We start from the raw sequence: 22256 nt of genomic DNA on the forward strand, positions 1-22256 counted from the left end.
TGCTAAGTTGGAGCCTGGTCTAAAGGATTATTAATAACACATATAAAAGCAACAGAAAATGTGATGGCTGACTGTCTGTCAGGTGTTGACAACTTCAAATTCGCTGTATTAGCCAAATAGCTGGTAAAGATTTATTTTTGTGTGTATCAAATAATGTATTCATGTTTGTTATTTTTACCCCGGTAAAAATCCTTAAAGGGGGGAAGTGTGACGAGAATACACATAGATTAAGATGTTAGCTGTTGGTCTGCCACCTGTCTTCAGGAGAGAGAGAGATAAGGAAAACAATGGAGCAACATTTGGAGATGTTACTGAAGGAACGGAAAGAGAGCTGTCAAGATCGGCTCCCCCTTTGAACCCTGAACTGTTTGAAGTGATGGACAGGCGATACCCCAGCAGGGGGATAAAAAGGGACAGGTTCGCTAAGGCAGGACACACATGACACCCCGAGGTAACGAGACCCTGGAAGCGGTGCGTCTCCCACAAGCCGGTGGGAAGTTCGTGGACGGCTGATCGTGGGATCAAGCCATAGACGCCCAGGGTGGAAAGGCACGATCGGCGGGAACCTGGTGTGTGTCCACTCTTGCCTGGGTGCCGGGTTCATCGCAGAGAAATGATCGTATCTGGAAACGGAGGCGTCACGGTCGGTGACCTCAGATGACATCACAAAGGACTCGCCCGAAAGCTGACTGCGAAGGTCTGTGTGTGGAAGCCGTTTTGAATATTCATTCGTTTTGCTCTCTCTCTCCTTCCCCCACACTGTCCATCTCCCACGGCAGCGATTACTGCGAACTGAACTGAACTAAATTGAACTGAACATTGCGTCACTTTGAAACTGGTCATTTACCCCTAGCCAACAATAGAGCTTGATTGATCCTGTTATCTTAATTCTGTGCACATGTTTGTTTATCATTGCTGAACTGTTGCATTTATTATCCTTTTGATTAGAGTACTGTGTTGCTTGTTTCTTTAATAAAACTTTCTTAGTTCGAGTAATCCAGACTCCAACTGAGTGATCCATTTCTGCTGGTTTGGCAACCCAGTTACGGGGTACGTAACAATATGTATAGAAGATAGAAAATGGACAAGGAGAACATTGTAATAGACCAGAGGTTTCCAAACTTTTTTATGCCGTGGACCAGTGCCATTAAGCAAGGGTTCCGTGGACCCCAGTTGGGAACCCCTACAAATAGACAAAGCTGGAAAGGTGTATGAAAGTGTGTCTGAGCTGAGGCAGGGCTGAGGGTAGGCCATTGTTATAGCAGTGAAAGTGAGTGGCCACATCACAAGAAGCTTCTGTGTTTGGAATGTGTAATAGGATTAGGTGGAACATTATAGCAATAACTAATGACCTCAGAGAGGGATGATGCAATTGCTGTACATTAACAAGGAGTGCAATGATGTGTAATTAATTGTATGCATCTTTTTGTAATGACAGGATGGAGGCTTCGTGTCTTGAGCTTGCCCTGGAAGGGGAACGACTGTGCAAAGCCGGAGATTTCAAGGCTGGAGTGGCCTTCTTTGAAGCTGCTGTGCAGGTCGGAACAGAGGACTTGAAGACTTTGAGCGCCATCTACAGTCAGCTGGGTAATGCCTACTTTTACTTGAAGGAATATTCGAAGGCTCTGGAATACCACAAGCATGATCTAACCCTAGCCAGGTGAGTTGGGTGAAACTAGCACAAATAAAACATAATAAGCAACCTGAAGCGCAGAGAACTCATTCGCCAGCCTGCTTGGTTAAGGGCGAGATTAAGAGCGATGTAATGTGAGGGGAAATAAACCAAAAGCACCAACGTGTGCCTAATACTTGCTGTAAGCAGAATTTACCAAACCCCTTATGATGTATATATATAATATACTCAATTATTTGAAAGTCTTCCATTTCTGTTTATTTAACGAAATATTCCACACTTGTTTACTTACTGGAAGATTTAGGATTGGATTTATCATAGTAACACTATGTGATTAGGGTGTTAGATTAAATGACAGTATACATATGATACATATGAGTGGAAGGTCTCATGCTATCTATTCGAAGTAGGCTGCCGTGGGTTTATTGTGTTCAGAAGTGGCTGCGTGACCTTGGCTTCACTAGAAGGGAGATCAAGTCAACCAGCAGGGCTGTAGCTGAGGCAACAGAGAAAGGATCAGCATGGGTGTGGACCAAGTATGTCCAGAGGGGCAGATAGTCAGACAGTGTATACATATCTTGCAAACCCTTCAGTAGTTGCATAGACACCTGAAGAGTAGACTATCTGTTGGATGGAAGTGACCAACAACTCTGATAGAGGCAGATGCCAAGTTTTTAAGCTCACCAGTGGGAGGTGGTGCTTTAGCACTGCTGGCCCACCACCTCGAGGGAGTCTTGATTATAAGCGGGCCAAAACTCCTGAAGACAGGTGGCAGATCAACTGATGATCCCACTGGTGATAGCACAGGATAGTTAATATCTTAGTCCATGTGTATTTGGTAACTGATAAATATCTCTTGGAATGTCTTCAGGCAACACATATTGGGAGAGAGATGTTAAGACAATTTTGAGAAGATGCAAACAGATTTTTTGTTGTGATGTAACTGTATTAACTCATTTTGGAGCTTCTTACATTTAGTCCTCTTGGAAAAATCTGGAAGAATTATATTTCATTGACAGCTCAAATTAACCTGCCCTTGAAAACCACAAAATTTACTTCAGACTGAACTTGGTAATTATCATGAAACATTTATAAACGATCACTTCAAAAGTAAATTATTGACAATGGCAAATAGCTTGCATAGTTTAAAGGACAAATCAAGGACACTCAAATTATGAACAGAGTTAAATACATGAATTTTTTTACTGCTTAAACAGTGGGCCTGCAGGTACTGTACCCTGAGCTTTTCACTTGGCTGGGATCATTGGGGAACCCCTTGTTGTTCACTTCCTCTCTGTTCTCAAATTCCACTGAGGTCAGAGTGCAAAGATTTGAGTGAGCTGGTGGAATGACCGGTTTTAGTTGAGTGCTATACTGACCACATGTTCTGTGAAACTTCCATCTCAGAGTTTGAGTAAATTCTACCTAATTCAGTGCGGAAAACATAGTTGTGATAGTTTGAGGCAGAGTGACTGAGGAAAATCAGTATAAACTAAATGATACTTACAAACATTATGCAAGAATAGGCATGTGTCCAAATCTCTAAAAGTAACAAGCTGGAAGGATGTGAAGGTCTGGGGAGAGTACAAGCAAAATTTGTTCAGTTGGTTCCAGTACTGATATTGGAGATAGAAGCAGGGATTATTCCCGGAGCAGAGGAAGGTAAGAAGAGATTTCAATTTCATGAATGGTTTAGATAGAGTGAAGTGAAGTATCTTCCAGTGACCGGTGGGTCATCTGTCTCAGGACAGAAGAATCAGAGGTGAGGTGAAGGAAGTATTTTTTTTCGTGTAATTTGATTAGGATTTGGAATTCACAGCCTGAGAGAGTAGTGAAAACCAATTCATTAAGAGCCTTCAAAATCAAAATTAGTCTAGTTTGAAGGGAAAAAAATTGCATGACTGGAATAGGCTGGCTTCCTGTACCCGTGCAGAGCTGGTTGACTTTATCAACTTTGCCTCCAACTTCCACCCTGCCCTCAAATTTACCTCATCCATTTCAGATACCTCTGTCCCCTTTCTCGATCTCTCTGTCTCTGTCTCTGGAGACAGGTTATTTACTGACAACTTTTATAAATCCACTAATTCTCACAGCTACCTAAGCTATAACTCTTCCTGCCCTGTTACTTGTAAAAATAGCATCCCCTGCTCTCAGGATGAGCCTTTTCATTCCAGAACTAAGGAGATATCCTTCTCCTTCAAAGAAAGGGCTTCCCTTCCTCCACCATCAACGCTGCCCTCGCCTGTATCTCTTCCATTTCTCACATGTCTGCTCTCACCCCATCCTCCTATCACCCTATCAGGGATAGGGTTCCTCCTGTCCTCACCTCCCACCCCACCAGCCTCTGCGTCCAGTACATAATTCTCCACAAATTTCTCCATCTCCAATGGGATCCCACCACCAAACAGCTTTTTCCTTACTCACCCAGTGGCCACTCATTTTAATTCTGCTTCCCATTCCCATTCTGTCACATCGGGCCATGGCCTCCTCTACTGCCACAATGAGGCCACACTCAGGTTGGAGGAGCGACACCTTATATTCCATCTGGATAGCCTCCAACCTGATGGCATGAACGTCGATTTCTCGAACTTCAGGTAATGACACCCCGCCCTTCCCGCCCACTTCACTATTCCCCATTCCCAATTCCCTTTCTCACCATATCTCCTTACCTGCCCATCACTTCTCTATGGTGCTCCTCCCCCTTCTCCTTCTTCTCCTTCTTCCATGGCCTTCTGTACTCTCCTATCAGACTCCCCCTTCCCCAGCCCTTTGTCTCTTTCACCAATTGACTTCTCAGCTCTTTACTTCACCCCTCTCCCTCTCCCTCTCCCTGCTTCACCAATCACTTTACTACCTTGTATTGCTTCTTCCTCTCCCCCTGCATTCTTACTGTGACTCCTCATCTTTTTTTCTCCAGTCCTGATGAAGGGTTTTGATCAGAAACATCAACTGTTCACTCTTTTCCATTCATAGATGCTGCCTGGACTGCTGAGTTCCTCCCGTGTTTTGTGTGTGTTGCTTGGCTAAATGGATTGCTTTTTGAAAAGAGTGCTTGTGGATTTTTGGGGACAAGTATGTTTTTTCTGCCACTGAAGATAATGTGATAAGATCTGCCAATTCAATGAATATTTCAAAACTACATAAAATGACCATTTCAGTAAAATAGAGCTTGGTGTTTCTGTGATTTTCTGGTCTTGCTACAAATTCATGGGAAGCTCTGGCACAATATTTTTAAGCTGTTATTTCACAGCACCATGCCCTGGTTCACTAGCCTACCGAGAATCCAGCTGGTAGATCCTTGTATAGAGTACTATTAAATGGAATTTTACATAAAAAAGCTCAATTTGTCTGGGTTCCATTTGTACAGTAATGATAAATTGATCTGTCTTTCAAAAGAACCATTGGGGATCGGATTGGTGAAGCAAAAGCGAGTGGTAATCTTGGAAATACATTGAAGATTCTTGGCAACTTTGATGAAGCTATTGCTTGTTGTCAGAGACACTTGGACATCTCGAGAGAACAAAATGATAAGGTAATGTTATTTTCCTGATCGAGTGTTTGATTCATGGGCTGATTGATTTAGTTACACTGGACAACAAATTTTTTCGAAAGTGTTGCTTCCTCAGAATTTTTTTTGTTTATGATAGACTGCTTGAAGATGAACACAAATATAGTTTCAGACTACTTGTATCACGTAGGAATTTGGAGAAACAACAAATTAACTTCTATTAAATATAATGTGTTTAACTGCATAATGGTGCTGATGCTTTGCAATAGATCATCATCATCATCATCATCATCATCATCATCATCAGGTGCCATGCCCAGTCTGAGCTTTGACTGCCATGGCCCACACACTCCTGTTTCGGGTCAACTGAATCAATTCATTGGTATTCATTTCCAATTCTCTGGCTGCTGTCTCCATCATTATTTGTCTTTGTCTTCCTCTTGCTTTCTTCTCTTAAATCTTTCCCATAATTACCGTGCATTCTAACTCCTCTTTCTTAATTACATGTCCAATGAAGTTACGTTTCCTTTTCATGATCTCATACGTTATTTTTCTTTCTGTGTTTGCTCTGTTCATGACATCCTCGTTAGATATTTGTTTTGTCTGTGATATTCTTTGCATCCTCCTCAAAAACCACATCTCTGCTGCTTCAATTCGTTTCCTCGTGTTACTAGATATTGTCCAACGTTCTGAGCCATATAACATAACTGGATAAACGTAACATTTCAGTACTCTGAGGCAGGTTGTCATGCCTAGTTTAGTATTGGTCAGTATACTCTTCATTCTTGTAAAGGTGTCCTTTGCCATCCCTGTTCTTCTTTTGATGTCCATGTCGCACCTGTCATCTGATGTCACTAAGTAGCTTCTAGTTTCCTGACTAGCAAAAGTTCTGTACTTGTTTTATGTCTTCCCCGTTTATTCTCAGCCTGCAGATAGGATTCTCCTTCTTTTTAGATATCACCATACATTCTGTCTTTTTGCAATTGATAGACCCATTTTTGCACTTTCTTCAACAATTATATCAAGTAAGTTTTATAGTTCTTCCTCCGGACTTGCAATTAACACAGTGTCATCTGCAGGATGTTTTCACTGCCAACTTTGATTCCCAAGATGTCTCTTATTTTTTGTAATATTGTTTCACTGTACACATTAAATAAATCAGGGGAGAAAACACACCCTTTGTCTAACGCCTGTCTTGATTTTCGTAAACTGACTCACTTCTCCATCTATTCTTACAGCGGAGTTTTTTCCCAGTACAGATTTCTGATTAGGCAGAGGTCTTTCGAATCTAGATCTAGAGTTTTCTGTAATATTTCAAATAACTTATTGTGTTTTACTTTATCAAATGTTTTTGTGTAGACGATAAAACAAACAAATAAAACAGATCTTTTTGCACTTGAATAGCTCGTTCTGATAGTATCCTTAACATCAATATTGCGTTTCTTGTACCTTTGTCTTTCACAAAACCACATTGTTCTTTACCTATTTCAGCTTGCATCTTACTTTTAGCTCTTGTCATCAAAACTCTTAGAAGTATCATGGTGATATGACTCATTAAACTTATGGTCCTATGTAATTCACATTCTGTTGCTCCAGGTTTCTTAGGAAGAGTGATAAATACTGATTTTTTTCATCTCTTCTGGTATTATTCCAGTCCCATAAATGTCATTGATTAAATCAGTAAGTTTTTCAATTCCATGATCTTCAAGGGCGATAATCTGTTCTATTACTAATTCATCAGGACCTACTGCCTTTCCTTTCTTCATCTTATTGCACTACGAACTTCAGATTTTAAAATACTTGGACCTTCAATGTTTTTCTTAATTTCTGGTTTTTTGCCTCGATCGTCTTCAAACAATTCCTGAATATACTCAATCCATCTGTTCATAATCTCATCTTTTTCCATGATAATGGTACCATCCTTTGCTTTCAAACACCCACCTGTAGGACAGAGGAGCTTTTTACCAGTGATATTCTTGATTTGTTGATGTAACTTTTTTGGATCAGTAATAGGGATTCTTTCTATTTGCTCACATTCCTGGTTTAACCATTCTTCTTTGGCTTTTTGACATAAGCTTTTAACTTTTTAATCTAAGGACTTATATTCTATAGGATTTGCTTTCTTCCGTCTCCTTTTTTACATTAGATTTTTGATTCCATCTGTCATCCATTTATTCTTTGTGCTTCTTTCTTTTTTAGGAATCACTGACTTTGCTGATTCTACCAAGGCATCCTTTAGAGAGTTAAACTTCACTTCGAGATGATTGCTATCATAGAAACATAGAAAGTAGGTGCAGGAGTAGGCCATTCGGCCCTTCAAGCCTGCACTGCCATTTATTATGATCATGGCTGATCATCCAACTCAGAACCCTGCCCCAGCCTTCCGTCCATACCCCCTGATCCCCGTAGCCACAAGGGCCATATCTAACTCCCTCTTAAATATAGCCAATGAACTAGCCTCAACTGTTTCCTGTGGCAGAGAATTCCACAGATTCACCACTCTCTGTGTGAAGAAGTTTTTCCTAATCTCTGTCCTAAAAGGCTTCCCCTTTATCCTCAAACTGTGACCCCTCGTTCTGGACTTCCCCAACATCGGGAACAATCTTCCCGCATCTAGCCTGTCCAATCCCTTTAGGATTTTATACGTTTCAATCAGATCCCCCCTCAATCTTCTAAATTCCAACAAGTACAAGCCCAGTTCATCCAGTCTTTCTTCATATCATCTTCAACAGATTCTATTTCTAGACTGAAATCTATTTATTACTTCAATTGTAAATTTTTGTTTTAAGTTTTCTTCTTTAATTAATTACGAGTAGTCAAGGGATTGTTCAACTAAGTTAAAAATATTTTGTTAATGGTTTTCATTTGTACTCAGTGTCTGAAGCTTCTCGCTTAACAATAATTCGCCAGCATTGATGGATTCCAGTTGCCTTGGTATCTTTTCTCCATGTCCGCAATGTTCTGGTGAAACCTTTCACATGCTAGTCACTAACAGCACCAAGATTTGCAGGGAAGAAGTCTAAATGGGAGTGCAGAAAATGAATCTTTAGTGACATGTTGCATTTCATGGTTTTATATGCTTAAAGCATGCTTTCAACCAGCTGCATGTAGTTTGGTGCTCTGTAGAGGCCGAGAAAAATTTCAACAACTTCCTTGAATGCCTTCCATGTGATTTTCTCCGGTCCCACTAGAAATTCTTCAAATTGCCTGTCTTTGATGACCTGTTTGATTTGTGGACCGACAAAAATGCTTTCCTTAATCTTGGCATCAGTTATTCTGGGAAGCATCTATCTCAAATATCAAAATTCTTCAGAGAAATTTTTGTGCCTGGTGATAGCAAATTCCATCCTTACAGTCCTGAACCCAATAATTATTACTAAAACCTGTCCTGCCATGCAGCAGCTGTGCCGCCTAAGCGTGCCCAAGCATGCCTGGACAAGATAGGAAACTTTCCATTTTATGTTGTAGGCAACATTTTAATTGACCTGAATTATGAATTGAAATAATAAACATAAGTTTATTAAAAATGGTGCGTGATAGGGAAATTTCATGGTGATTTTCATGATCAGCAGCCCCAAATTCATAAGATACACTTAAAGGTTTCTTGGCTCCATCCGTCCCCCTCCTGTCTTCTCCTATCATTTTGGATCCCCCTCCCCCTTTTCTTTCTCCCTAGGCCTCCTGTCCCATGATCCTCTCATATCCCTTCTGCTAATCAACTGTCCAGCTCTTGGCTCCATCCCTCCCCCTCTTGTCTTCTCCTATCATTTTGGATCTCCCCCTCCCCCTCCCACTTTCAAATCTCTTACTATCTCTTCTTTCAGTTAGTCCTGACGAAGGGTTTCGGCCCAAAACGTCGACTGTACCTCTTCCTAGAGATGGCAACTTTGATGTGTGTTGATTGAGCAAAATCTTTGTTGTCCAGTGTTATCAAGGCAGTCCTTGATATTTGTCTAATTGTTTACTAAGGCATGGAGTTGCATGTCACCATGGCTACGTCACTCCCGTTACATCCACTTCAAGTCATTTGTCTGCATCATCAGTATTCCCAAAAATAAAACTAAATTTTGGCCTTTTTTTCCCCATCCCCAGTGGCAGAGTTAATGTTTGCCTACTGAAGATGAAGATGCCCCATATTGCATCTTAATATAAGCCTGTTGCTTAAAACATCTCTGCAATGCAATTACTGTACAAAGCAAAAGTGGGTCATTCAATCTTTAAAGCTCTTTCCAATTAGAAGGAGGCTGATGTGTGATGCAACATGATGTGCATTGTAAATGTACATCGTGTGTAATAGATGACCAAGCACAAGTCTTGTTTTGTATGCATCCAGTACTTTCAGTTTGAACTTTTAAACCCAACTCTGGAGGCCACTGCCGTCGTAACATTATAAACCTGGCAATGTTCCACTTCCTTGTATCTCAAAATGTTTTGGAATTAGTAACATCCAGTTGGAGTCTTTATTCCAGCTGGATGCGTAAACTGCCTCTTTGCAAACTTAAACTGGAGCAGGCTGTACTAATTTTTTTTTAAAAAAAGTTTTCCTCAGCCATTTGATGTGATTTATTCAGAACTGTCAGCAAAAAAAAGGTAAAGCAATGAAATGCCTAAACATTTTTTTTCTTTTCAAATAACAATAGGTCAAAAAGTTAAAGATAAACTTCCCGTACGTTTGCACAGTATTAAAAACATAGGTGGTCTAAAATGGAAGGAGAATCAAGGGCAACTAACACTTGGAAATTCTTTTCTTTGAAAAAGACCATGTGAATAATTCATGTAGCTTGTGTGGAGGGTGTCCAGTGTGTAGCTATGGTGATAGTTATTTATTCTCTTCAATATCACCTTCATTATGTTTGGCATTCATAACCTTCTACTGGTGTCAAAAGGGTAACTTCAGGCATTGTTGATGGGGGGTGGGGGGGGAGAAAATCCACTGCACCAATGCAGAACACTACTGATGGCATTTTACTCTTTGTATGATGTGCTGTTGGTTGTGAGGATAGCCTCCACAACTTGCTCATCTTACACATTTACTCTGTCCAGACAAATAAAAATACCAAGTACAGGATGGCATTTAATTAAATTCAGTTTTTTTTATAATAGTCATGCTTAAGCAGTTTCAGAGTCATTCCTACGTGCACAAGGCCATGCATGCTCTCTCGAACTATCTCTAGTCAATTGCATTCTCTTCCATGTGATATTTTTATTATCTATTTTGAGGTACAGTGCAGAATAGGCCTTTTTGGCCCTTAGAGATGCACCATCCAGCAATCCCCTGATTTTAATCCTGGCCTAATCACCGGACAATTTACAATGGCCAATTAACCTATCAATTGGTATGTGTTTGGACTGTGGGAGGAAACTGGAGCACCAGGGCAAACCCACGTGTCACAGGGAGAACATACAAGCTCCTTACAGGCAGTGGCGAGAATTGAACCCAGGTCTCTGGCACTGTAAAGCGTTGTGCTAACCACTATGCCACCATGCCACCCCAAGAATACAAGCGACAATGAACAGCAAAGCAATCCCAGTTCCTCACTCCCACCCGTGCATAAACCATCTTCTGACCCTAGGGCAGGCTGTCTTCTTCGGCCTCTGGCCTCCAGTGGACTCAGACTTGGACTCTGGCTCACAGACATTGGGCTTTGACCTCCCCAGCGTGCTCATAGAGACTTGCACACATGTACAGTACCTATCCAAACTTCTCTCAAATATTACAGTTGAACCCGAATCTACCATTTCTGCTGCCAGCTCGTTCCACACTTGTACTTGAAGTTTCCCCTCAGATTCCTTTTAAGTATTTTACCTTTCACCCTAAACCTGACAACTTGTCAGAGGTTTAGGGTGAAACCTAAACCTCTTACTCAACCTGAGGGTAAAAAGCATGCATGATTCACTCTATCCTCTTGTTACTTGAAGTTGAGCAGGGAATGTCATCTGTTTTCTGATCAATATTTAACCTCACCGATCATCACTGAAACTTACTGTCAGATTGTTGAAGTTTTGCTGTTCAAAGGTGCAATTTAATGTCAGAGAAATGTATGCAATATACATCCTGAAATGCTTTTTCTTCGCAAACATCCACAAAAACAGAGAAGTGCCCCAAAGAATGAACGACAGATAAACGTAAGAACCCCGCACGTAAGCAGCAGTGAGCAACAATCCCTCCCTCCCCCCACTGGCAAAAAAAAGCAAACATTGGCACCTCCACCAAGCACTCAAGCGTGAGTAAAGCAATAGCAAAGACATAGACTTGCAGTTACCCCAAAGACTTCACGTTACACCCGGCATTTGACGCACCACAGATTCTCTCTCTCCCAAATAGGGAGTAAAAGGTGCCTCCACTTCCCAGCAAGCGGGGAGACATAACAAGCAATTTGCTGGTTTACAATGTTAAAAGTCCATTACCTCACTTTTCTTGAACTCTGTTACTGAAGATCGTTAAGATCTCCCCCGATGACGAATAGGTCTCTTGCCGTGACACCGACCCTCAATCCGCCTGTCTCCAGAGCCCCGAGATCTTAGGCTTCCGAATTCGAGCCGGCCTCTCAGGCTGAACCCTTGGCGTGCCAAACATTGGCCAGCCTTGAAACCACGAGATCGGGTGCCATTCCCACAAAGAACCAAAGTCAGCATGTAACTTCGGGTCAGGGTCTTCAAAAGAACCCTGAAAGGGAAAAATAAAGATATTAAAGATGGAAATCGAGCTGTTTCCAAAGATGACAAAAGGAGTTGCCATTTAGCGCCATCTTAACTTTGCTTTTTAGGGAGGTTGTTGTGATCTCATCTTTCAAAGCAATACTACAACCATGACAATATTGCACAAGCACTGACTTGAGTGTAAAGTGATTTAAGACATATTCAAGTTTTGAACGTCACTTTAAATTTTATTTTTCTGCAGAATCATGGAGACAACAGTATGAATGTCCTAATTTTTGGTATCTTTCCCATTGCAAGCAAATTTAGAAACTGATATCTACTTGTGTTGTATTGCCATTTAGTGACATTACTGTCTAATTCAATTGGTCTTTATAGTTCCAAGTCCATTATAATTTGAGAGATTACACAGAGTCAGTTGTACTACTCTTATCAATTAAAGGATTGTACAGTCTTATTTTGATTCAGCGGGTGGGAGAGAGACAGCCCCTTCTTTGGCGTCTTGCAGAAGTGTTCATTCAGAACCATAGAAACCATACTTGTTATCTCTGTAGGATGAGCACCAGCAGATAGATGATCTCAGAATTTTCTGAGTTTAATTTCAATCTGATAAGTTGCCATGTATAATTATAATTTATTGCATCAGTTAGCAGACCACTGCTAGAAGTCTTTCGTTGTTTAGAAAGCAACATTTGCAGTTTTCTGGTGAGAAGAAATAATGGAATTCAGCAACTCAAGAACATTTGAAATAATTTCTAGTTAGATAATGTGTTAGATTTATCTATAATTGTTAATCATTCAGGATAACTGACCACACAGTATCTGATAAGGGAAGATTTGTTTTAAGTGCCATGCTCTTGAAACATTAATTAACAGCATTTTGTGATACAGTGAGGAACACATGGATTTTGACAGGTTTGTTCTAAGAAAAGAAGAAAGGTTTTGGGACGAGTTCCAGAGATGAAAGATGAAGCTGTTAAACCTTTGGAGCAGTTTTATAGGGATGTGTAGATGAAGTGGGAGATTTGCTACATTCAAGGCCAATTGGAAGGAAAATAAAACTCAAAGAAAGACGTTGATTAAAATAGATACGGAGGCTTTGGAGGCATCAACACTTGATTACATTGTAAACAGGAAATGTCAAGGGGATTGAAAGAAGTGTTAGTAATAGACAGGAATTGGCCCAGCCAAGAGGGAATAATCAAAGTTTCGCTTGAGTAAGGTTGAGCAAGTGACAAGGAAAAATGATGACACAGGTTGTATGTTGGATTAAAAATGGCAGTAGCTTGGGCTTTCCCAATGGTCATCTAGAGGAAATGGCTGCTTATTTATTGTTGAATAGTGTGCAGATTGTAATTAGGTAGCGGGAAGACATGAGGGAGACACAAATATTAACAAACTAGATTTGGAAGTTAATGATATCCCTTTGGCGAAGAACAGGAAGGATCAAGATCTGATCATTTATGAAAATCAGAGAGCTATAGAGCATGGAGGAAGGCCTTTTGGCTCCATTTGTTCATGCCAATCCAGCTGCCTAACTGAGGTAGTCTCATTTATCTGCATGTGGTCCATATCTCTCTAAACATTTCCCGTGCAATGCTGTTTTATGTAGATTTTCCTCAGTTGTCTGTTGCTGAATTTGTTACCCAAGCTTTGATTTTCACCAGACTTTGATATTACAGCATTAGTCTGGCTTCCCATGTTACAAAGCTTCAGACATTACCCAGTGATGGTATCTGAACTCAGAGCAAGTTCTGTGAATTCTACATTCCTACGTTGATTCCCGAAATAGCTTCGTTTTGAAGTCAATTTGATAATAATTTAATAACTTATTTCTAAATTATTAATTTTAATCTTTGAATGTCCTTCATCTGCACTGTCCCCTGAAATTTCTGTGTTCTTCTGGAGCTGGCCTGCGCACACCTTTGTATTTTGTCTGTTTTGACAATGATGGGAACAGACCCTACTGCCCAACTTGTCCAAGCCTACCAAGATGGCCATTTAACTTAATCCCATTTGCCCACTTTAGGCCCATGTCACTCGAAACCAGGGATTCCAACCTGGAGTCCACAGACCCCTTGCTTAATGGTATTGGTCCATGTCATAAAACACTTCGGGAAACCCTGCTCTAACCCTTTCTTACCCATGTACATGGTCCAAGTACCTTTTAGATATTGTTAATGTACCTGCCTCAACCACTTCCTTTGGCAGTTCGTTCTATTGACTGGCCACTCAAGAGGTTGTCCCTTGAGTCCCTTTTAAAACTTACCCCCTCTCAAACCTGTGCCCTCTAATTTTTGATTACTTTTCCCTGGAAAAAGGACAGTGCATTCACTTTATCGATGCCCCTCATGATTTTAAACACTTCAGTAGCACAGACCAAAAATTCTAGAACTACTTCTCCATGTCTCTGATTTTTAGCTTATGAAAGGGTTTCATCTTAAAGCCTTTCAGATCTATTATTTCTATCTAAGCTGTTTAATTATATTTCCCATAATAAAGGTATGATTTAAATCTAAATTGTTGTGAATTGAGAGTTCTGATGAAGTAACTCCACGTCATCTCACTCAGATCTGCCTCCTTTAATTTTTGCATCATGAGTAGAATATATCCTTCTCTGGTCTGTGCTTTATGATGTGTCCTTCTCTGACTGGCTTTTGATCTTGCCTCAAAAATACTATCTGCCTAAGTAACAATAAATAAAAGTTAAACATTTTAAATTTGTAAAATATACTTGGTTTTCACTTTCAATAATACATGTTTAGGCAAGTAACATGTTTTGGCTACCTGGAGAGAACCAAATACATTGATATATCTGTACAGAAGGGAGGAATTCCAGGGATCTCCGGGTGTTTGGAACATACAAGCATGATATGGCACCAGATCCAAACAGAAATCTCAATGTGATCTTCCTGGACCTCGCCAATGCATTCGGCTCAATTCCCCATGCATTCCTCTGGGAAGCATTTGACTTCTTCCAGATACCAGAGCCCATCACAACACTGGTGGAGTTGTACTTTCAAGACCTGCAATTGTGCTTCACCACAGCAGATTTTACCACAATATGGCAGAGACTGAAAGTAGGCATTATGGCAGGTTGCCCTTTGTCACCCCTGGCCTTCACAGTGGTCATGGAGGTGGTTACCATGACTTCAGGGTGGGTGGTAGCCGGTGAAAGAGCAAGTGTGGGACTTGGTCTTCCCCTGTTAAGGTGATATAACAACACTGACCACTACTGGAGCATGCACCAAGCAACTACTTGGAAAGCTGCAGGAAATCATCAAGTGGGCCAGAATGAAAATCAAACCCAGCAAGTCACCAAGTATCTCCATAGTCAAGGGAATGCTGAAAAACAAAAAGTTCTTCATCGGTAATAACCCAATTCCAACAGTGTCTGAGCAACCTGTCAAAAGCGTGGTAGGTGGTACAATACCAGCCTCATGGACAAAGAGCAGGTGCAACAACTAAATAAAGCAACACATTGCCAACGACCTGGATAACATCAACGAGACCATGCTGCCTAGAAAACGGAAGCTCTGGTGCCTACAGTTTGAACTCCTACCCCGGGTGATGTGGCCACTCACTGTCGATGTGGTCCCGCTAACAACCGTGAAGAAGCTTGAGTGAACCATCACGTCGTTTGTAAAGTGACTTGGTGTTCCAAGGCGTATTAGTAACATCAGTCTCTCTGGTAAAGGAATCCGTGAACTACCTTTCACTGGCCTTACACAGGAATTCAAGTGTTCCAAGATGTGTCTACAGATGACACTCGAAGACTCTCACAACAAGACTATCAGTAACGCTGCACGGACCTTTTCAACTGGGTGGAAATGGACCACAGCTGATGCAGTGCAGCAAGCAACAGCAGCCCTTGGGCACAGAGACATTGTGGGGTAAGTCTAACGGGGCAGGGGTGACAAGTGGACCCCCTGACACAAGCCCACAATTCCAGAATGAAGGAAGATGGTTGTTGAGGGAGTGTGGCGACAAAAAGAGTCAGACGGAAGTGCAAAGGCTGTCTCCCTGGCTAAGCAGGGGCAATGGGTGCGGTTGGAAAGCACTGAGAGGAGGAAACTCAACTGGAAAGACATATGGGAAGACAGACTTAGCTTTCTCATCAGAGCTATGTAGGTGTATAAGATGATGAGAGGCATTGATCTTTTTGGATAGTTAGAGGCTTTTTCCCAGAGTTGAAATGGCTATCACAAGACGGCACAGTTTTAAGGTGCTTGGAAGTGTTAAGTTTTCTACACAGAGAGTGGAGAGTGTGTAGAATGGGCTGCTGGTGATGGTGGTGGAGGCGATAGGGTCTGTTAAGAGTCTCCTGGATAGGTACATGGAGTTTAGAAAAATAGAGAGCTGTGGGTAACCCGAGGTAATTTCTAAGGTAAATACATGTTCGGCACAGCATTGTGGACCGAAGAGCCTGTATTGTGCTGTGGTTTTTCTGTGTTCTATGTCTATGATGTGGTTCCCTCATGAAAAAACCCCACTAGTGGTTCGGTGAGCACCCAACTTGTTCCCTGTACCTGATTCCGGCAACCCTTAAGCTTATCCTGGCAAGCTGCAAAACCAGCCTCACACAAGGCAGATACACGTAGCGTCAAAAACAGGTTTTAAAGAGTCTGGCAGCGGCAATTGAGACCACGAGAACAACAGCAAACTCCTTGCCCCCTAGAACGACTAACGCTCTGACACCAACAGCATTCATCTGGCAGGGAGGGAAAGGACCAACTAATCTCCCTCCTAAGCCTGAAACAGGACAGACGAATGTGGCCCGTGACTGAAAAATGCTAGTGGATGACAATAAACAATTCACCTTTCCACTGAAATTGCTACTATCAACCTTAGCCAGACTTGGTTCTCTGGACCAATTCATTATAGATCATCTATACTGTGGGAGGATTCGGTGGCTGAAATTTTTGAGCACAAGAGGCTACGCTATACAGATCCTTCAGCAACTTGGTGGTGGATGTGGCTATAAATCCCCTACAACGCACTTACATTGGACAAATTTTGGTTTTCCAGTCCCATCACTGAGCTTCAGCTGCTAGATCTGTATAGCTTTGGGATTCATGGTCAGACTCTACAGTAAACCATCAGAGGCAGCGGCTGGGCTTCAAGAAAGTGGGAAGACACAACAGAGGGTGTCTTCTGGACACCAGAAATTGTCATTCAACCCTCCGGAGATGTAGTGGGCTAACTCATAAAACATCACGAAAGGAGGGTGCCCATTTGAAAACCCCTGTGTGTCAACCCTGAGCCACAACCAACATCAAGGCAGTCTCGAGCAAGTGCTCAGCACCCATTGGTACGAGGGATATTAACATCTTATCCTGTGTTTTTTGATTTTTTTTAATGTCTTGAAGGTGATCCTGGTATTTATGATTACCCCATTGGAAGTAATTCTGTAATAAAATAAATCACACACACACACACACACACACCATTTGACACTACAATCTGTTCTTTTGCCTGCAGCCATAACTGGATGCTGAAAATATGTTTCTTCCTTCTGTAAACTCCTTTTTTAACAATTATTTTTAAGGAAAGGGTTCTCAACCAAAATTTTCTCTTTCCTCTCTGATTCCCAGGTCAGTGAAGCACGAGCACAGTACAATATTGGAAATGTTTTTCATGCCAAAGGGAAGCAGCTGTCCTGGCTCGCCGCCCAGGAATCTGGAGACTTACCCAGTGAAGTGAAGGAAACTTTAGAGAAGGCCACCGAATACTATGAGTGAGTAATGCAACTTGCATATTAGGTCCTTGAGAAGAATTACCAGGAATTGAGACTGTTGTCCAAAATGTGTTCTGACTACACATGAAGCATGTGCAACATTTTACTGCACTCCTCATTTTAAAGTTCCTTTATGGATTTTTGTGCTTTATCCTGTTTATGTAAAGGTATCCTAATTATATTGGCAATGCAATAAATGCATTCATTGCAGATGTCGTTATGCATTCTTCTTCACCTATCATCTTCCAGCCTGAACACTTCCTTCTTTCTTCACCTTCACCTTGGTCTCTTCCCCCTTCCTTTCCAGTCCAGATGAAAGGTCTCAACCCAAAATATTGACTTCTTATTTCTCTCAGTAGATGCTGCCTGACTTGCTGAGTTCCTTCAGCACCTTGCATGTATTTCTTTGAAATCTATGTTTCCTTTACTATCATTCAGCCATTCCCAAGATTGACCCAGAATGCATGCAAGTTGACCTAAGAGCCTTTCATGGGGAATTAGGTGAAAAACACATTGATTTGAGATGCACCACTTCAGCTGACACACCATAATCCATGTTTCAGGATCCGTATTTGCTCCAAGTTCTGATTGCTTATCATTCCTTTACCCACTGGGCACACCTCTTTCCGTTCAGTGATGCCATGAATTTAAAAATTCTCCTGTGAGTTTTCAGTTCCACCATAACCACGTCCGGCTCCACCTCTTTATTCTTCTCCAGTTGTGGAAGCCCTTTGTCACATCTGTGCTCCTGATTTTCTGGCTTCGCCTGTATCCCTGTTTTGAATTGCTTCACCTTTGGCAGTGCCTTCAGCCAACAGCACCCACAGCTCAGGAATTCTCTCCTCTCTTTGCTACAGGTTTTGGTCTGCTGTTTTGAATATCTCTTTCAGTAACATGGTGCCAAATTTTCTTGTATATATCTCTCATTAATATCTTGGGAGCTTCAGCATGTTCAAACATCTTTTCCATAGATGCTGCCTGGCCTGTCACGTTCCTCCAGCATTGTGTGTGTGTGTGTGTGTGTGTGTGTGTGTGTGTGTGTGTGTGTTGCTTTGGATTTCCTGCATCTGCAGATTTTCTCTTGTTTGTGATGGAAATTCAGGTTTTTATTTTATTTTAGACTGATGTTTGGAAGCATGTGGAAACAATCAAATTTTAGACTTTGATAGAATAATGAGCTGAATTTTAGAAAACAGATTATTCAGACAGGCATTTTGTGCAGCTGCACTTCAGGAGAATTCACTTAAAATGTCGCTGTAATTAGTCATCCCAAGGCTATGAAGGACATTATTTGAAGGCATTTGTTTTTGCTCATGTCTCTCACAGCTCCAAACTCACTTATTACTCGCTTTCGTTTTCTTTCACCCTTCTGTTGCTGGGTGATAACTGGCAATTCCAAAAACTGAAGGAATGCAAGAGCAGGCCAATGAATCAGGACATAGAGTTTCTTTCTCGCTTTGTCAGGGTTAACACAAAGCTACAAGACAAAAAGTTGCAAGGGAAACCATTAACTGTAGAGAAAACAATTGGATAAACTGCTGCTTCAAGAACCTATTCAAATATCATCAGGAATTTATATTTGCATCAAATTTTACCATAATTTTGGACTGAAAAGAAAAATCAGCACCAACTCTACAAGGTGATAGCTGAATCAGTAGCATTTGAGAATTTGCTTCACGGGCTTTCAGCTTCTTCTGCTGGCCCAATTGAATTGAGAGAGGAGGCTACACAGGTCGGGGCGAAATATTTAAAAAGTGACATACATTGGCTTTTGTTTTTACCCAGTGGTCCAGTCAAATTGTGAGTCAATATTAAGGTCAAATAAGCTAGGGACAAGTGGTGCAGCCATTAAGTGAATGGACCAGTGTTAGAGTGGGGAGGCTTTGGCTCAACTGGCTTGGGCGAGGTAAGTGTCTTCTTCATTCTTCATCTGTTACTGCATAATTAGTGCTGTGAGATTAGCTCCAGGGGCCGTGTTGTGTTCTTTGAGATGTGGAAATTCTGGGAGACCTCTAGCCTCCCAGATAACCACATCTGCACCAGATGTACTGAGCTGCATCTCCTCTGAGAACATGTTAAAGAATGAGGTGAAGCTCGATGACCTTCACCTCATACGGGAAGCTGAGGATGTGATAGATGGGAGCTACTGGGAGGCAGTCGCGCCTAGGTTGCGGGAGACAGGTACCTGGTTGACTGTAAGGAGAGAGAAAGAAAAGAAGCCGCCAGTGCAGAGTAACCCTGTGGCCACTCTCCTCAATAATAAGTAGACCGTTTTGGATACTGTTGAGTGGATGACCTACAGGGAGGAACCGCAGCGACTGGATCTCCAGCACTGAGTCTGGCCCTGTGACCCAGAACGGAAAGGGGGAGAAGAGGACTACAGTAGTGTTAAGGGATTCCATGGTTAGAGGAGTAGATACAAGACTCTGTGGATGTGAAAGAAAAGCCTGCGTGGTATTTTGTTCTAGTGCTAGGGTCAGGGATCTCTTGGATTGGGTCCACAGCATTCTCAAGGGGGAAGTTGAGCAGCCAGAAGTCTTGGTACATATTGGTACCAATGACGCAGGTAAGAAAGTGGAGAAGGTCCTGAAGAGAGAATTTAGGGAGTTGGGTAGAAAGCTGAAAAGCAAGACCTCCAGGGTAGTGATCTCTGCATTGCTTCATGTGCCACATAACAGTGAGGGTAAGAATAGGATGATGTGGCAGATGAATGCGTTGCTGAGGAACTGGTGCAGGGGGCAAGGCTTGAGATTTCTGGATCATTGGGATCTCTTCTGGGGAAGGTATGACCTGTACAAAAGGGACAGCTTACAGCTGAACCCAGGGGGGACCAGTACACTTGCGGGCACATTTGCTAGAACTGTTGGGGAGTGTTTAAAATCATTTGGCAGAGGGATGGGAATCAGGGTATGAGGCGGAGGATGGGGCAGTTGGTGTACAAGTAGATACAGTGTACGTTTGTTTGTATACTAACTGTCAGGAAGGACAAGTAGATGTTAGGGCAAAATTGCAGTCGGTAAGATGAGTTGCAGTGTAACACAGGGACAAAATCAAAAAAGGTGTTGAATATAGGACTGAAGGTGTTACATTTGAACGCACACAGTATACAGAATGCGGCAGATGATCTTGTAGTGTTAGATATTTGTAGTTATGGTGTTGTGGGCATCACTGGTTCGTGGCTGAAAAAGATTATAGTTGGGAGTTTAACATCCAAGGATGCGTATTGTATCAAAAGGACAGGCAGCTAGGCAGGGGCTGGGGTTGCTCTGTCGGTAAAAAAATGAAATCAAATTCTTAGAAAGAGCTGGCATAGGATCGAAAGATGTAGAATCCTTGTGGGTAGATTTAAGGAACTGCGAGGATGAAAAAACCCTGATGGGAGTTATATACAGGCCTCTGAACAGTAGCCAGGTTATGGGCCACAAATTACAATGGGAGATTGAAAAGGCATGTCAAAAGGGCAATGTTATGATAGTCCAGTGGATTGGAAAAATTAGGTTGTGCTGGATCCCCAGAGAGAGAGAGAGAACTTGTGGAATGCTGATGAGAGGGCAGCTTTTTGTTGACCCTGCTCGGTGGGCTATTTGGGATTGGATGTTATGGAATGAACTGTGTTTGATTAGGGAACTCAAGGTAAAGGAACCTTTAGGAGGCTGTGATTGTAATACGATATACTTCATCTTCCAATGCAAGAGGGAGAAATTATAGTCAAATGTATCAGTTTTACAGTAGAGTAAAAGGAATTACAGAGGCATAAGAGTGGAGGTGGAAAAGTTGATTGGAAGGGTACACTGGCAGGGATGATGGCAGAACAGCAACGGCTGGACTTTCTGGGGGCAACTTGGAAAGTGCAGGATAGATACATCCCAAAGAAGTATTCTGAAGGGAGGACGAGGCAACTGTGGCCGACAGAGGAAGTCAAAAACTACATAAAAGCAAAGGAGTGGGCATACAATATAGCCAACATTAGTGAGAAGTTAGAGTATTGGGAAGCTTTTAAAAACCAAGAAAAGGCAACTAAAAAGCCTTAAGGAGGAAAAAGATGAAACATGAAGGTAGGTTAGCCAAGAATATAAAAGAGGATACCAAAAGCTTTTTCCAAATATACGAAGAGTAAAAGAGAGGTGAGAGTAGATCTTGGACCACAGTTAAGTGACACTGGAGAGGTTGCAATGAGGAACAAAGAAATGGCAGACAAACATAATCAGTATTTTGTATCCGTCTTCACTATCAGTATGCCGGAAGTTTGAGCGTGTCATGGGGCAGAAGTGAGTGCAATTGCTATTACTAGGGAGAAGCTGCTTGGAAGCTGAAAGGTCTGAAGGTAGGTAAGTCACCTCGACCAGATGGACTGCACCCCAGGGTTCTGAAAGAGGTGACTGGGGAGATTGTGGAGGTATTTGTAATGATTGGTAAAGAATTGCTAGATTCTGTCATAGTTCCAGAGGACTGGAAAATGTCACTCTACTCCTCAAGAAGGAAGGGAGGCCGGTTAGCCTGGAGATGATTGTGAAGGATGAGGTCTTAGGGTACTTGGAGGCACATGATAATATAGGCCAAAGTCAGTATGGTTTCCGCAAGGGAAAATCTTGCCTGACAAATCTGTTGGAATTCATTGAGGAAATAACAAGCAGTATAGACAAAGGAGAATTGATGGATTTTCAGAAGGCCTTTGACAAGGTGCCACACATGGGGCTGCTTAATAAGATAAGAGCCCATTG

The 22256-nt window shown here is 41.9% G+C and overlaps 1 protein-coding gene across 5 annotated transcripts in view; it reads left to right on the forward strand.

Moving 5' to 3' along the window:
• The window catches only part of gpsm1b (G protein signaling modulator 1b), a 279264-nt gene that overhangs the window by 115361 nt on the left and 141647 nt on the right, over positions 1-22256 (forward strand). For all 5 annotated transcript variants that reach the window (XM_072240285.1, XM_072240286.1, XM_072240289.1 and 2 more), the window contains 3 exons: positions 1439-1660; positions 5030-5165; positions 17393-17535. In XM_072240285.1, coding sequence (XP_072096386.1) covers positions 1439-1660; positions 5030-5165; positions 17393-17535 — 501 coding nt within the window. The remainder of the gene's footprint in view (positions 1-1438; positions 1661-5029; positions 5166-17392; positions 17536-22256) is intronic.

Source organism: Mobula birostris, chromosome 22, assembly GCF_030028105.1.
Source record: "Mobula birostris isolate sMobBir1 chromosome 22, sMobBir1.hap1, whole genome shotgun sequence".
Classification (NCBI taxonomy): domain Eukaryota; kingdom Metazoa; phylum Chordata; class Chondrichthyes; order Myliobatiformes; family Myliobatidae; genus Mobula; species Mobula birostris.